General features: G+C 40.8%; 1 protein-coding gene across 2 annotated transcripts in view; it reads right to left on the reverse strand.

Moving 5' to 3' along the window:
* Window positions 1-14,118, reverse strand: part of LOC137863315 (high affinity cAMP-specific and IBMX-insensitive 3',5'-cyclic phosphodiesterase 8A-like) — a 175,041-nt gene extending 160,923 nt beyond the window's left edge. The window contains exons 1-2 of one of the 2 annotated variants that reach the window (XM_068696363.1): window positions 13,985-14,118; window positions 12,883-12,987 (exon numbers count right to left, since the gene is read on the reverse strand). In XM_068696363.1, coding sequence (XP_068552464.1) covers window positions 12,883-12,939 — 57 coding nt within the window. In that variant the 5' untranslated portion in view covers window positions 12,940-12,987; window positions 13,985-14,118. Of the gene's footprint in view, window positions 1-5,467; window positions 5,915-12,882; window positions 12,988-13,984 lie in introns of those variants that run through there. The other variant, XM_068696362.1, reaches the window with a different exon arrangement.
* Between the last annotated feature and the right edge of the window lie 3,740 nt (window positions 14,119-17,858).

Consider the following 17,858-nt stretch of genomic DNA (forward strand, 5'->3'; position numbering starts at 1 on the left):
CCTGCTTTGCTCTCTCAAGGAGAGCAAACCAAGGAAATAAGGAGCTAGAGAAATAACCCAATAAAGTAAAATTAAGGTGGGGAATTTAATCACTCAGAGGACGGGAAATTCAAGGTTATGGTACCCATGGCAACTACCATTTGTCCACAGAACATTAACCTTAACTCCATATGCGGAAACAGAAAAAAATTATGGGACATATCACGTATGAATGCATATTTCATGCAGCGAGCACTCTGCAATGGCTACTGTGGAAGCGATAATTAAATTTCCTGACTGCAGAACAGGTAGGATCATGCACAAGCAGCTCTTCTGAGACACAAGCTAACGTCACCAGCCAGAGCTCCCAGCTCAGCCCCCCGGTTTAGACAGGGAAGATTCAAGGTCACAGTTTGGCCACAGAATCCAGCTCTGCCTTCTAAGCTCCTGCCTGACGTTCAGATTTTGTTTTGAAAATTGCCATCTGTTGATTTAGGGAATGTTGTGATTTTTCTTTCAGTTGTTTGGGCCAACAAGAATTCAGCATTTCTTATATGTTTTCCTTTTAAGCAGCTAAAGCAACATCCACAGTTCAACAAGGCAGAAGTCCAGCTCCTGCCGGGTGACCAGTTTATTTGAATGTGAGAACCAGATTACAGCTGAGTTACACAGCAAACAAGTTTTCAAAACCTGAGAGAGTTTTGTGCTTGTCTTGAGCTGAATTTTAACCACAAGCTGGGTGTTGAGGAGTCAGATTACTTACGTAAAGAAACAAAACCAAAGCCAGACAGATAGGCAGCCACCCTGTGGGCAGAACTGTTGTCCTTAGAGATTCAGTTTTCATGGGATCTTTGACAATTTCTTACTGGTATATCTCTTTTTGCTAAAATTTGACAGACCACAATTTATGGATATAGAAGCCAACTGCAAAAACGTAACAGCTGAGAAGATTAATTGCAATCTGGGGGCCAAGGAAGAAGAATCAGTTTAATAAAAATTACTTCAATCTTTTGTCACCTCCATGGGACACAGGAGCAGGCAGTCTGCTTGGTTGCAACCTCCCTCCTCTCCCAGCCCGACTTTGGAGGTGCCACGTGTCATCTCCTCCCAGGGCTGGGGGAACCCTTGTGCCTGAAAAGGAAGAAGAAACCCTTATGGGGCTTCTCTGCTCCCCAGGCTCCTCACATTTAAAAAAGTGCTTTGACAAATCCACGACACCAACCATCACAGCTCTGACCTGACCTCTGTCACCACTTCATAGGCTGATAGGACAAGGCCAAAATTCAGTCAGTGCACATGGAGGGGCCACAGGAGTCAACAAAGCAGAAGCGCCCCTGGGCAGCCTCAGATGCCTGCATGCTGGGCACCCTCACACCTCCAGCCGACAGAGCAAGCTCCTCAGCACCTCACCACAGGGTAGGTTTGGGGAAGGACAGGGCTGTGTGCTCAGGTCAAGCTCCCTGTAGAGGGAGGGAGGGGGGCAGTCTAAAATGCACCAAAACTCCTCCTGCACAGCAGCGTCCTCATGCAATAGCATTCCAGAAGGCTTCCATCCAGTAACTTTGGACATATTTCACCAAGCTAAGACCACATTTATGTGTCAGCAGTTCAAAGCAAGGAGATCTCCCACTGCAGAGGGGTTCGTAACCCTTCAAAATAAGAGGGCTCACATGAACTCCCTCCACCAGAAGACCTGTCCCAGCCACAGTCAGCTTACAGGCTTAAAACTCTCCACATAAAATATCTGTGTATATATATATATATCTTGACTGCATGAAAGAAGAAAAAGTATAAACTTAGATTCTTCAAAATACCCCCAAGAGCCACACAAGAAAGGTGCCAGGGTCAGACCCACTGAACCAGAGCCATGTCAATATATCAGCATTCTTCATGCTACATCCTGCTGCAGTAAAGGGAGGACACCCAACAGCAGCGCTGCTCTTAGCTCCTAGAAACACAGGCAGTGTCCTCTGGTGGGGTTACCATTGCTAGTGCAAACCTCAGACCAGGCTCATGCAAGCTGGCTGAAATCACCGACCTAATTTCCAGAGAGCTGTAAGTATCCTTGAACTCTTTTCACTCTGTGTACCTTGAATATGAGCTATTCTTCACCAGAAAGAAATCAGGACTTGATATTGCACAGCAAAGAACAGCCGAACAAGACAAACCTTGAAAAAAGGCTGCTTGTTTTTTCATAGAAGTTAGGGTATAAAATACCTCAAAGTTCAGGAATTAAACTGGCCAGACACCATGACAATGTCTGTATGCTAACCTGAGTCCAAGCAGGTTTGAACACTACTGAAAAATCACACGCTCCAAATGATTTCCATGTCTGAGTCTCTGAGTCATCGTGTATAGGAAAAGAAAGAAGTGCAATGATGAAGTAAATGAGTTTATGAAAGCATTACTGTTACCTTTCTACTCTAACAGCTTCCAGTAAGGACTTTACCACCCATATTTATTGCTAATCAAGATCAGCACTGGGGAAGAAGGAGGAGGCATTTCTGCCACAAAGTTTGTGGTAAGTTAAGACAATCTTCCCTAACCGTGTGAAAACCATAGCTTAGGAAGACTTATTTGCAGCCTGTTAGTGGCTTGAAGTAACCTTTTTTTTTCAGGAGTTAGTTTTTATTTCTTACAACTGCTCAGGGTTTTCCGGGCACCTCTTCCACCGAGCAGCAAGTGCAGCCTGAGCTGCAACAGAGCAGCAAATCTGAAGTGCTCAGCAAGCTTCACTGAACTTGTGTTTAAGGAGTTTCCTCAAAAGCAGCACAAGGTATTTTGCCAGCTAATCTCTCCAGCCTGCAGCTACAGAGCAAAGCACAGCTGTAGACCTATGTCAAAGGTACATTTGTTAACACATTTTCCCCGGAGTGCTAATTAACATTTACATCAAGCCCTATGAGGGAAAAAGCTTCAACACAAACACAGTGCAGTGAAATGCAAGGAGTAAATTCTCTCTCCCCACCAGATGAAGTGTGCTGTTTGCCCTTCAGGAGCTGGTGAAAATCCAGTTTGTTTTGTAATCTTCTGTTCTCTAAAATCAGATATTTCTGCAAGTTAATAACTAACCACCTTCTTTTTCTTTAAAAACCCTACAAGTGCATTTAAAATTCTATGAAAGCAAGGCCCTGCTGGCACTGGTGCAAGCCAGCCCGCATGCATGTCTCCCTGCTGAGTCACAGCACAGGCTCCACATCTTCTAATTACAGAAAAATGACAATATTTTATGATTTTATAATAAACAAATAAAAGAACAGCAACACACTTTCGCTTGCATCTTGAAACGAGACTGAATCCCTTTAAACTAAACACTGAGATAGGGAACACAAACAAATATTTGGAGCTGGATCTTCAACTGCCACGTTTTGGGATGCCGACAAAGAGGCTCTAATGAGTAACATTTGTACCCACAATAAGATGCGGACAAAGCTATTTGCAAACACAAATTTGCACTTGGAAAAAAAAAAAAAAAGTGAAGGCAGTTGCAGAACTGCTGGTTAATAAGCTATTCTCAATATTATTTCTCAATAAGAATTGGGAAGAGTGTGCTATCGCATTGCTGTAAATTCTTTTAAAGACTGCAATATAACTTAGATAAGGTTGAAATCTCTAGGTTTTTCCCAGGGAAAATGTGTTTTTCCGGTTTCTAAAGCAAAACTAGAAAATTCCAGGTTAATAGAGGGAAAGCCACATTCTCTGAGTCATGATAGGGTAGTATGTGAAACTTTACCTGTTCTGTGAACTTTTAGGCCATGAGAGAGTGCATATTATGATTCAATATATTTTGTAGGATGTATGCCACAACCATACATCCTACTCAGGCTCACGTGAACTCAAATCCATATGTCTAAAGCATTGCCAGCATCCCTGAAGCAATGCACACTTGCAGATGCAGAAAATTTTGATTGAGCAAGGGGCACAGCTGCACACCATTTCAGAAATCAATTTCTAACTCTCCACCTCCACAGAAATGAAGATCCAAGATGGGTAATACACCAGCAAAACATGGACGTTTTGGTTGCAAACTGGTTTAGAGTTCTGTGAACATGTTTTGTTATCTTTGCTCACTTGCCAAATATTTAGGGTGAACAACTTTCATCCTCAATGTTTAAGAACCTCTGCTGTTTCATCCCTGTTCTTTTTTCTTTTCTTTTTCTTTTTTTTTTTTTTTAAATGTTGCTTACTTCTGCCTATTAACTGGATATCTAGCCTTTAAACAAGAAAATAAAAATAACAAACAATGAATGCAACAACAACAAATATTTTTGTTGGAGATACGCAAGTGAAGGACCCTGAGCACTAATATGAACAACAGTCTGGGCAGGAAATGCAGTGATCAATGCCGAGCAGATGTTCCAACTGAACAAGGTGATTGTGTTTTCTTTTGTTGTCCCTTTTTTTTTTTTTCTTATTGCCATTAGATACATACAGTTCTGTATTCATTAAGAATGTTTTTAACATGCAGATATTTTGCAAGTTCCCAGCTTCCTAAATTCTCTCCCTTGATTTCCAGTAATTCCCATAAAGAAAAGGCAAGTTTGTGCTAAAATATAAACTGCCACATCCTGACACAATCTCACAGAGACTCTCTCCAGAGCATGAATGTCTGGACTGAAATCCTGGCCTCAGCACAGGCAATTCCACCAAAACTTGGAAAGATGAGAAAAAACATTTTTTGGGGGGGAGAAACAAGATGGAGGTAGAATGCTCAGATCCCAATTCACTAATCTTTTAATCTCGTGTAACAGGATGAGATTAATACAAACACGCTAACCTGTCCAAATTGGAAGTCTTTCAAATTTCAAGCACAGGAAACAACAACATTTTTTTTCAGACAGGATGTCAGAGTTGCCCCTGTGGTTATATGTGAGCTGAGGACAATGTTGTTACATGAGATCAAGTTACAAACACAAGCAAACAGAAAACAATCTCTGAACGTCACTGCTCAAGATTTGACAAGAAGCACAGCTGACCTGTTAGGAAGGTTAAATGCTCTCGAGCGAGCTCTGGGAGAATATTAGAAGTTCGCTGCTGGACACCAAGTTTTGTGCAGTTAAATTGTCAGTTTGTTTGCCCAAGTTAATGCTTATCTTACTTTATGCTTGCTGTGGTTTTACTAACACATTTGACCTGCAGATCTTAAAGCAGTGGCTTTGCTAGCATAATAAGAAGTTTCTGGATTTTCCAAACACCTAGGAAGACTATTTCGGTAGTTTCCACAGCACAGAAACCTGTAGTTACTCATATATTTGAAACTTCCAGTGAGGTGGATGACAGTTGCTTAACCACAAACCTTACCATTTCATTTCTATTTCTACTGTTTAGCACAACCTCACTATAAGGAGTTTCTGAAATTGTTTACAAAGGCTGATGCAGAGGTTGTATGCAGTCTGGTCCAAGGGCAATGGTTTCCCGAACTCGCTTGTAAACAGCAGAAAGAGATAATATTTTCTGTAATTGAAAAAAAAAAAAAAAAAGTCCTCACCTTGCACCAAGGACCATTAGAGACAGGGCGGGCTTCCAAAATATCTGCTCCTTCATTTTCTTCCATGTCTGCTTTGTTGAAAAACTTTGGTTTCCAAAGAAAAACATTAAATTACCCTCCAAGCAAAATCAAACCAAACTATTTAGGCTCTAGTATTCCGGTTTGCCAAATCCCTGCAGTAAACCACACAGAAGCTTTATGGTCACTTGTCTAATCCAAGGTTTCAGATCCCTGTTTCTTGCTGGATTTCAGAGGCACAAAGCTTGGCCTTTCTTTTAAGCCTCTACTGCTCCTCTTGTCAGGTATTTTTCTCCGTCAGGTCTTACTTGCGGTCCAGGTTTTCACATAACAAATGGCAAATGTTTATCAGAATATGGCTTCCCAGGTACTGTAAGAGAGCTGACACTGAACCTCTGATCATCTCAGGAGAAACTTGACAACGAAGTGCAATAGCATGGCCACACCTCTCCACTGCGAGAGCTGGCTGAGACCATAAAATCACAGACAAGGTCACCCAGCAACCAACCATTCCACGTCACTGCAGTCATAAAGCTAACTTACATTCAACCTATTGCTTGGGTAGATAAATATTTTTATTAGATGAAAGAAATCCAGAGAAGATGGCGGGGGGCTTGCTGTTCTTATCTGAAATACATTTCAATCAACGCAAATCTTGCAGCAGATATCTGTGCCAAATCTGCAAATCCCATTGGGGTAAAAGCCCTATAAAACATCACCGTTAGTGTGAGCAGCACTGTGTGCCCCAGCAGGCCCAGTGGATAGTCCCTGCAGGGCCTCAAGCAGGAGAGAGATGATGAGCTCTTGTTCAGGTGCCTACTAGGCTTCCATCTGCCACGTGCTCAGCTTAACAAAGCTCCGTTCTCAAAAGTCTGCATAAAATAGGGACAGTTTACAAAATAGCCTCAAGTTCCCTGCCAGAGTCCATAAAAATCAGGTTACATGATAAGGCAGCTTTTTCCCTACCTGAGGGAGCTTTCTCAAGCAAATGAATTGTTTTTCTCAGGGACTGGAGTACTGTGTACCTAAAGGAGCATGCTCACTTTACAAAGAAATTCCTCTCCAAGTACATCACACATGTTATAGAAAGAGGCTACAATAAATATGAATAAAAGCAGGTAACAAAAGATCAATCCTCTTTGTCCTGTTTACATTGCATATCAGGCAGTGCAATTGCAGATAGCTGATGCCCTAAAATTTCGAAACTGACTATGATCTCTGGCGTCTATTTAAAGACACACATGGCTTCGTTTTCCATGCAGCTGCTTGGCCCTCTCAGGAAAGGTCTTTCCTTTAAGGATCCCCAAAACAGAGGAGTCCAGCAAGGCCACTTTTCCCTGTCTCTAGTATGTGAACTTCTTTCTGGCTGAGCAATTCTTTATATGTATATGCTTTGTGTCTTTATATCTATATGGTAACATTCTTTCTAGTAGTAACTGTAAAGAAAGATTAATTTTAGTTCTGTCAAAATAGAAAATCTTTTAGTCAATCATTCATATTGGCAGCATCCTTAAAAAATAGCACTTTAGTCCTCTCTCTGTCACCAAGGCACGAAGTGCATAAGTGATTTACTCAAGATCACCTGCTAGATCTATGTACTCATCTATTCATTAATCAAATTTGATTTCACGAGATATTTCTCAGCAGTTTAATTAAAATTGGTCTTTAAGGAGTTGGAGATTACATTTTACAAAATGGTAACTAACCAAAAGCATCAATCTAGGTTAGGACATGAATAGAAACACTGTCAGTAGTGCATGTCTAGCCAGGTGTGTGCATTATTGATTATATATTTATTTCAAAGAAGTGAAGTCAAAAGTGATAAACAAAATAGGCAATAAGCATAAGAACACAGGTGTCTCTTTAAGGAGAGACAGCAAAGCAAAGGATAAGAGCATGAATTTGGAGGCCAGTGACCTGGTATGTCTTTACTATTGATCCTGTGATTCTGAGGAAGTAAACCAAAGTTCTGTGTCTCAGTTTCCCCACCTGTACTGTGAGATGAGCAATACTCAGCACTGCTGTCTCACAGGAATAGCAGGCTGTGCACTAAAGATATTCAATGTCTTTAACTTGCATCTCTTCCTACCGACATGTGAACTCCTTATCCTACCATTTGCCCACATAAGCCCAAGGAAAACAAAGCCAACATACTCCTCAGGGTGCTACCCAAGCATAACACTATCCCAGCCTTCTCCCAGTGGCCAACACTAGTCTACAGTCCTACAGGTCTCAGGCACATGCTCACTCCACTGCAGTGGTGAAATTGAGTCTCAGACAGCAAGTTTTGCCTATTTTGAAATAACTCAAGGCCCACATGAACTCACTGTCCACACTAGCAGATAATCAGCCAAGTTCCTGCCTGCCCAGCTGGAAGTTTCTGCTGCACACAGGTTGGAGTTATACCAGTCTTTTCTCAGTTATTCACAAGGGCTCCTTATAACAACAGCTTTAAAAACTCTCTTTTATGCCATTCCTTTGACTTGGGCAAAAATCTCCAATCACTAATTGCTGAATTTTAAGAAAGTAAGCAAAGAGCCTGGCTGAAATATCAAATTTCTTTTTCTTTTTTTCTTTTTCTTTCTTTTTTTTTTTTTTCTTTCCTGTTTTCTATTTACAGGTCACACATTTAGTGACACATTAGCCATGTCCCTGAGTAGGGGAAACTAGACTTCCAAAGTTTGCTTGCATTAAATAGCAAGCAAAAGTACTGTACCTAATTATCCACGTAGGTGTCCATGCTACGCCTTCTGCTTTGATGATGATCTGTGGCAGTAACAGTCAGACTTCTTCTGGTTTTGAATTGGCCATTTCCTAATTTAAAACAGAGCAATTAAAGGAAACACTTTCCCCATACACAGCATAACATACGATAAACTTTCCTATGGTTGCTGTGGAGAAACAAACTCAACAAGGTTTTCAGCTTGAACCTTCAGTGTAAACCAGCCATCTGTTCCAGGCTGTGTCAGATCACAGGAAGGATAGCCCACAGCTTGGTTTACTCCAGACTAATTTAGGACATCAGGACTCTCCCCATGGATTAGTCACTGACTTCTTGGGCAATGACAGGCCAGACACATTTGTCTCCGTAGCTCAGTGGTTTTCCCCTGTAAAACAACGGTAACGTCTCTTCCCTGCGTCAGAAGGTGACTTGAGGTTGGAGGACCTAGCCCTGATGCTGAGGTAGAAACTAAACTTTTCAGCCCGTTTGTAGTTCTGCAGTCCTGACCATCAAAGTCAACCAGAAAAGGGAAGAAGGGGAAAAAGAAAAGGAAAAATGCGAATGGGTCTAAAGATGGCTTTGAAGTCCAGCCCAGGAGTGGAGATCAGGAAGTGAGAACTGTAATTGCAGCTGGGTATCAGTTTCCTTTTTTATTTCTGGAAAGCCCACAGTATGGTGCAGTTTTTCTGCCTTTCCTTCAGCAAACAGGCAGGAATAACATTTACCTCTGCAGAAGAATGGTTGTTAAACAGAAGGAGCCACAGAGACAAAACAACTCTGCATTTCCAGTGCAGAAGCAAGGAGGAAGCCTCGTGAACATGTCTGAAACATATTTCTTTTGGATCAGCAGTGAAAGCTGTAAAGTATTTCTCATTTTGTTTCCTAAGGAAATTGCACTGTATAGCTTGTGGGCTCTGCCCAAGTTCCTTGGGAGGAGCGCCAGCTTCAAACAAACTCAGTAGAGAGGAGATGTTGGGTTCATGAAAATGGGTGGTCTGGCAGAGGGAAGGGTTCCTACAAATGCCCCGCTGAGTGAGAGCCTCCAAGCTGAGCTCACACCATCTGGAAAACTCACATGAGGAACTAGAGGGAAGCTGCCAGTGCTACAGAGATGTTATGTGTGACTTCAAGTTGCCCCAAACCTGGCACTGCTGAGTGGTTAGTGACACCCCGGCGCTGTTCATACCTCACTGAGCTGGGTGCTCGGCTGAACACACAGTAGGCATGAGCATAAAACTCAGACCACAGGTCTTGCAGCCTTTGACCCGAGCCCTGATAAGACTGCCCATTACAGAGGCTGCCCTGGCCTGTGAGTAACAAGCTGCTGCCACAACAAAACGTGTCAGAACAGGTTAATCGACATCACGCTGTAACTTTGACGCTATTAATCAACATTAAACAAAGGTTTACATTTTTTTTCCTTTCTGAGATAAGCTGCAAGGCAGGTACCAGGGCTGCTGTGAGAAAACATGGACTTGATATAGTGAAATAAACCTGTTTGTTCCAGTTAAAAGAGCTTTGTGAGCTGAACTCATAGGCTGAGTTATCACAGAAGTGACCACATCTTGAAGACCATTGCAAAGAGTTTAGTTTTTGGTATTTGCTAGGCATAACTTGAATGTTTGGCCATTATAAATCTCTTCTTGTTTAGGAGAGAAATCTCATTTTGCATCATACTGTTCTTATCTTTTAGCAGAAGCAGGGTCAGGATCTGAGTATGCTGGTGTTTGCAGACAGCAGTGGTGCAGCACAGTCCGTCTCTGAGCTTCACAATGAGGAAAATGAACTACAGTTGTGAAATCATTGCCTAATAATTGATGAGGACAGCCACTGCAGTCCTCTTCCATGCCCCTTCTTTGCTATTCTCCCATTCACCATACATAGCTGGATATATAGAAAAGACAATGACAATACGGATAAAGTACAAGCCACACTCAGAAGACATTACTTATGTCTTGCCTGATTTCCTCTTTCCCCATGACTAAGTAGCCCAGTCTTTTCAATTCATTTTTTCTTAGGATTATATTTGTTGTCCTTTCAACAGCCCCTGAGCTCTCCCAAGGAATTTGTAAATAGGGTTACAGGGAAGAAGCTGGAGAGATCTATTCCTTCAAAAAGAAAGCAGATACATTGAAACCCCCATTTCACCCTTCTTTTCAGGAATTCCCACTGGTAGCACAAACACCTTGTGACATGAGATCCTGATGCCAGCCTTCCCAAGAAAAGTCCAGCCCACCACAAGGCCAAAGAAATTTGGTTCAGTCTTTCTTGTCCAGAAAGGAAGGGTGGATGCGTATAAATCCTCAGTCTTCAAAATTCCTGAGTCTCGGGAAGCAAGCACACCCAGAAGAAGTCACTGTTAGCAAAAAGTCACTGTACTGGGGGATACACTGACCATTTGTTGCCTATGAGAGGAAAAGTCTGTGGTAAACAACATACTTCTATGTGTGAAGTATTGGGTAAATACTGACATCATATATTGCCAAGTAATGGTACTTTTAGTATGCTATAAGGAAAATGTTATTTCTTCCTACTCTACGATGATGTCACCCACTCAGTGACAATCACAGCACTTACTAGTAAACTGCAGAGAAAAAAATGAACAGGTCTGGTATAATTTTTACAAGAGCTGTGTTACAGAGCCTGGGTCACTGAACTCTAGCTCCCTTGAACACAGTTCAGCATTACAGCTAGCCAGGGCCAAACTCTACCCAACACCCTTATAAACATCAAGCAAGTCACCTAACAGAGCTATTTCAGTGCCTTGCTGACTCAAAGGTAACATAGAAACAAGAGTACAGAGGATAGATTCTGTTTTATTTTAAATCTGCTGTTCAAAAGTGCATCACTGATGTTCTACTAAAATGAGATTTCAAATCTACAGAAGAAATAACATGTAATTCACAAAGCAATTGCTGCTTCTGTAGAAAATTAAATTGTGCTTTGTACTAATGACTTGGAATTTCTTAAGGTTCATGTCAACAGTTTCCAGTTCATCTTAACTCCTGGTTCTTCCAAATATGTTTATATTTCTAAAAACGTGCAGTATATTTTGATTAACAGAATGAAATATTCTGAACAGTAATCTGAGGGAACAGGAACTCCTGAAATAAACCATGTTACCCACAGCAATCTCACCTGTGCCAGAGCTTAATAAAATAACAACATTTAGCCTTAATTTTATAGAGGCAGAGGGGCATAACTGAACCCAAAGGAGGGATCTAAAAGAATGGGTAATGGGCCCATAAATGTATGGCTTTTGAGCCACATATTTTTTTTTTAAATTAATGGCTATGTTGATATATTTTTTTGGTTTTCAGCCCACACAAAGAAGGTTTCAGAAGGCAGAGATCAGTCCCCATTTGGCTCCATATGTCATTTCTGACACCCTATGCAAAGCTGACCCTTGAGATATCTGTGTCCTAGCACTCCACAGCAATCACTTTCACACATATAGTTATGTGAAAATTTTGACATTGACAAGTAGTACTTTGTGTATGATCAAACAAAGGATACCTACAGGTAAAAAACATTTTTAGGTATTTTTACTTACTTTGCTCGAAATGTCAATAGGAACAAGAAGAATAAACAAAAACTATTCTAAGACATCCATTATGGTAGACTGGAGAAAAGTTACTAGCATCACAGTAGCACCCTCTACTGTGCTGCTGTCATTGCGATTTGCCAGCACTTCCTAGATTAAACCTGGTATTTTGTGTCAGGATGCAACTTCACTCTTCCAAGGGTGAGCAGTCCTTGAGGTTTCTGTGCAGGCTGAAGGCTGGCATATAGGACTCCGCCTGCTGAAAGCCCTGCACTCACCACATCCCAGGGGCCCATCAGTGGAAGGCACCATGGACTGTGGAGTGGGCATTAGTCCCTGTTGTTCTGTGCAAACCACCAAACAGGTTTTCAAGTTCATTGCAGGACACTGGTTTTGGGAATGGGTGTCAGTGAGGCACCACCATTTCTACACCTCCTTTACTTCATGGGGATAAGGTCTACTTTGTAAATGATTGCCAGGCCTTAGAGGTTGTCATGCAGGTAATGCTAAAGGTTATCTAATGGTGAGCTCTTTCTAGGTTATGTGCCTTGGTGAATGTTTCCATTGACACAGAGCTCATGAAAAGGGCAGAATATCAACACCATCTTGTGGACAAAACGAAACATAGATGACTAAGGAGACAAACCAATCATTATTAACAAATGTTTGAATAAAGAACTGCAACTATTAAAGATCTTTGTGCTGTGTTAACAACACCTACAGCACAGTACAATACCTCCCAAGCAATAAGAAGAAAGAGCACTACAAAGATAGAGATTATTTTTTCATTGTGTAGTGGAAGTGAAATGAAAATACTTCCGCAAGTTTCAAATCACATAGAGATAGAACTCCAAAAGTAGCTACTGTCAGTCACAGCAAAATAGGTGCATAAATCCAGGTCTATATACTGTCTAAAAATTAATCTGTCACTGTGGTGAACATAAAAAGATAGAGGCAAGATAGGGTACGTAAAACAGGATTGATGGAAAACCATACACCATACTTTAGATGGGGAAGGCTACCTAAGATTTAAAAAACACTTATTGCTCTTCTGAAGCAAAGCTGAGTCTGAGGTCCCTTAACTATCATCCATGTAGATTACAGATAGACCAGCGTAGCTGAGGGTGTTACCTTAGTCTCTGCCAGTTCTTCCTCCTGCTTATCCCTGCCAGCTATAATCACTTTCATGTTATCCACTCTGGGTCTCAGCCAAATAGCTTCTCCCTCTCTCTTGTCCTGCAAGACATAAAGTGAACAGAGAGATGGTATAAAGTGTTATAGAGCATGCAGTGGATTTGCTAGACTATTTTTTTCGTAGGGCTGTCTAATTCGTCACACTACCAAGCTTATGAAAATACCATTCCAGTAAGAAAACATTTGGAAAGTTCTGTTTCTCATTCATACATCTGACTTCACCAACACATAAATCGTGACAATTTGCTATAAACTAATGAATGAACCACTTAATTGGGACATCACTCATTATCATAGAACTATTTCCTGTCTGCTCAATTAAGCTCTGAGAATGCTCTAGCATAAGCGAAGCAGAAGCAGATACTCCTGGGAAGTGATAAATGCCAGAGGCCGAGGGGCATCCTGACAGTTTCAGCAGAGCTAAACACACTGGGTCTCACCCTAGCAGGAATGAAGAGCCCCTGCAGCTCTGGAAGGCTGGAACAGGGAATTCAACTCTGGCAACATAATTGACTAGCAGAAATATTTGTGGATCCAACAGTCTAATTCCCACCAGCAGCCCATAAAGCAAGACAAATTCCTTTTCCCCAGTGGACCTAACTTTTGATTTAAAAAAACAAACAAATTTCATATGGAATTGCACATACATCAGCCTATGCCTCTTAAGCATCAACATAGGAGTTGCAGTGCTACCCACCAAACTTTGCTGTTTGTGCTATTAATCAGATGGATACCAAAAGTAAAACCAAATGACAGTATTTTGAACTAGACAGCAGGAAGATTCAGGAGTAATCAACACCAAGAAACAATCACATTCTGCTAGAACAGGCACAGCCTACAGGAACTGACTGGAGAAAACCATTCTTTCCCTTCTGCCCTCTAAGTAGGGAAAAAAAGCTCTCCTTCCCCTACTTTGTATACCAGCACTTAGCATTCCCAACCACAAACGACAGATACAAGTACATTGCAAGAGGCTACCCCCACCTTCTTTCTACATCCTCTCTGGTTTGGCATTGGTACCTTAAGAAACATATCTTACCAAAAAACAATAGACACGAAGAACTGTTATTGCAGGTATTTACACAGATGCAGCACATGGCTTCTTGTAACCAGCGAGCCTACTGCAGCCAAGTTTCAGAAGCAAAGTGCAAGGAAAATCCTAGCCCTCCAGAACCACTGCCTGGAACGTGGCTGGCTAATTCCCTGCAGCTGAGCTGAGCCCACCCTGAAAATCTCTCTCTGTAGATTTGGCAACTGATTTATCACCTTTCCTTAAAGCTTCCAGTCAAGACTATGTTTCTAATGATTCTTTTGACACCGTCTATTCTGAATACCAATTATTTAAGGCCTTCTCAGACTGAAAAATTATGAAAAATTCAAGTCCAGCCCATGTTTAATCTACTTTATTTACATATATAAACTGCAGCCTGGAACAGAGGTGGTCAAACACCATCACGCCTGCTTCCTCCATCTCACCCAATAGCAAGGCCTGTTGCCCACATGTAATTTGGCGTCCAAAAATTGCTTGTAATTGGATATCAAAGCAGAAACCAAGCGCTCCTGTTTCTCACCATGTGTTCCTATTTCCAGGGTCTTGTCTAACCAAAACCAACTGTGACATGGGCTGACCTCCCTCTCTGCAAGAATAAAAATAACTTGGAAGATTATAAGTATCAACGTTATGTGGTGGCATCTACCAGAGCAGTATTATATATCATGTTCCCTTCATCATTCCTCTTAAGGTTTTGCTGTCTCTGCATCACTCCCTCTTGAATGGGCTACTGGGAAAATCCTGATTCTCATCAGCATTTTTCCAGTTCTTCCACCATAAAGAAAGCCTACTAGAGCTTTAAAATATACTTTTTTTTTTTCTTTTTTTTTTTTTTTTTTTGTCATTGCGTTGTTCACTTCATAGATTCTGTCCTATAGCAGCATAATCATATCTCTCAATAGCACTGGTAAGACAGAAGAAAGTGTAAGAAATGGTAATTCTACATTTGGTTATACAGAAGTGCGTATCAACCCCAGGGACATTTGTAAGCATACTTGTGAATACATTTGCATATGTACAGTGCACTGGTGGGAAAATATTGCAGCTGCAAGAGAGACAGAAACTTTGTTCTCTCTGGTCTTGTGCTGCAGGAGACTTATACAGGATCACAAAAAGTCTTCAGCACTTTTGCAAACTGAAGCAGTTTCCAGGCATGTATTGTTTAACCATCGCTACACTTCATAGAGTACTTAAGCATGGTTCGCTTTTTCCTTATGTGGAAGTAAATTGGCTAAGTGACCAGCCAAGGTCAGTCAAGGAGACAGATCTGAGAAGGTCTCAAAAATATTCACACTACCAGATCCTCTGTCCCTAAATGATGGTAGTAACACTTCATTTTGTCAATACATCTCTCCTAGGGTGTCTCTGCAATCTCTATTCTGATGCCACTGCTGAAACTGAACAGAAAGCTTCTGGTTATATGGAAAAACTCCCCTGCCTTCCTTGTTGAAGGAAACATGAGTTAGAGGCAAATCTATTCAGCCAAAACCTCCAAGGATGAGGTAGAAGAATATGTATTACTAGCAGAAAACAAAAACAAACAACTTCAGAAGCATAGTGGTGGTTTGCAGGCTGAAAGACTTGCTACTGTGTGAGCAGTTTAAGGTTAAAATATATATATATATTTTTATAAAGGATAAGCAAAAAGCTGGGAAAAAGCTGATGTTCATAATTTTTTTTTTTTTTTTTGCACCTAATTTGGTGTTTAATAACATCCTTTTCTAAAGTCCTACCAGACATAATCAAGGGAACTATTAATGGAAAAGAAGAATTCTGATCCTTTGAGACTATACACAGATTTTTAAACACAGTTCAGCTTGCCCCAAAGCATACGAAGCAGGAGAAATTCCATCTACACTGCGTGTTAACTTCACCTAAGTAAAACAACAAAATGCATATGAAAGAAAAATGGTACTAATTGTTGAAGTTGCTCTTCATCTAAGTACTAGAACTAAGACTAAAGCTTAATTTCACATTAGCAGCTTTCAAATCTATTTTTAGGCATGGCCTAAATAGGAAAGCATTTCCTGTTAAACTAGAAGCCTGAACTCCCAAGTCAATATGTTTGTTCGGTTGGGTTGGTTGTTTCTGCTTCTGAAAATGAGTTGAAGAAAAAAATCAGCAAGACACATTCACAGGCCTGCTGTAAAGACAGCTCTGTTCCAGCGTTAGGGATCATGTATTTGTCATCAAAGTAAAGATTACTACACTTTCTTTAAGACCCAGAACATGTGAGCCTTCAGAAGATTGAAACAAGAGTACAGGGTTCCAAAGAAATGCATCACATGCCTGAAAGGAAACATCCCACAGGCAACAGAGTTTGTGAAAAACACGGTGATTGAAAAAAAAAAATAAAAAAAAAAATTAGCATTTTTTCCTTCAAACTTAAAATATTGTGTTTAATACAAAGGGTGATTTACAGCCCTTGTTTTGTTTTGAGCCATTTGCTTTTTACATTCCTCCCAGATGGGTATAAACAACTACCCAAGAATCCTTGTAATTTTTCAGTCATCTTCACCATTGGATACCAATGCTTTAATTAAATGCTACAAATCAAAACAGGATGGTAACTGAAAAAAAAAATTACAGAGCTTAAGCATTTGTTGGGGTCTAAAACTCTTAGTCAAACATTGGATATAAACGTGTCTTCAGTGTTTTCTCCTGTGATGTCAAAATCTCTAGTCTACACTATTTTTGAAGGAGCTACCTTCATTATTGGAATAAACTGGTAGAAGACTTCATAGACAGGCCAGCCACCCCACCTATTCTTCCTTTCCTATGGCTCTAAAGAACATGAGAAACAACTTATCACATCAGAGTAGACAGCAGCACGTTTTCCATAGAAAGAGAACATTAAGGTCAGTGCACATGCAGCACCTTTATCACTGGCAGGTCAATCACATTTATTGTGTGTGCATGGGGGGGAATCGTGCTTACAATTGCTTCAGAAAAGTATACTGAGATGAAGTCAGAGCATCTGTAATGTTTACATAAAGCAGCTTTCAAGTAAGGATCACATATAACAAGATATGAAAGTAGTCTCCATCATCCTGGATGTATCAGAGGTACTTGTATCCAGCTATCACTCCACATTTGTCCAAAGCTTTTAATGCTTTCAGCTGTATCGTGTGATACCTTATGTTATGCACAAATATATAGATATCCACTTCAGCACTAGAGCATGCAGAACAATGGCAAAAGAATGCTTTGGAATGCATGCCCCTCTACCCAGCTGTTTCAAGCTAAACATCCAGCTCCCTTGTCATTAATTGAAAGCAAAACTCATGTATACTTGTAGACTCTGCTGAATTTCAACTGCCTAAAGAGGCTTGATTTTAAAAGACAGAAGCCATCTTTACTCAGTGAAATGATAGTAGCCATGTTATTAGCTCTTCAAGTGTGGCATGTCTTATGGAATTCCACATCATCAACATATGAAAAAAACCTGCTTGGTCCCTTGCAGGTACTGGCAAAATACAATAATAGTATTACAATACAATAATAGGGCTTTATATTTTGTTGATAACTTAGATGTGAGCATGTTATGCCGGACAGCTGATTTTGCAAGACCTTATCTGTGTAGTTGCACTGTATTGTATGGAGTAGTAGCTTCCTCCCTACTGTGATAATAAACATCTATTGAGGGCACTCTCCCCCACCAGTCCCATTTCTGGGCAAAACACAAGCAACAACATGTTACGTGAACAATATAGTACAAGGATATCCTGCATTGTGATGTTCCATGTTTTACAGAAAAAGCCATGTGTATTTTCTATTTCCAGCTGTATGCTGGATATTACAAGCACCTAGCCATCCAGACACGTCATGATTACTCCTTTTCAGAAGAAAGACAACACAAACA

Source organism: Anas acuta, chromosome 12 (assembly GCF_963932015.1).
Source record: "Anas acuta chromosome 12, bAnaAcu1.1, whole genome shotgun sequence".
In the NCBI taxonomy this organism is placed as follows: domain Eukaryota; kingdom Metazoa; phylum Chordata; class Aves; order Anseriformes; family Anatidae; genus Anas; species Anas acuta.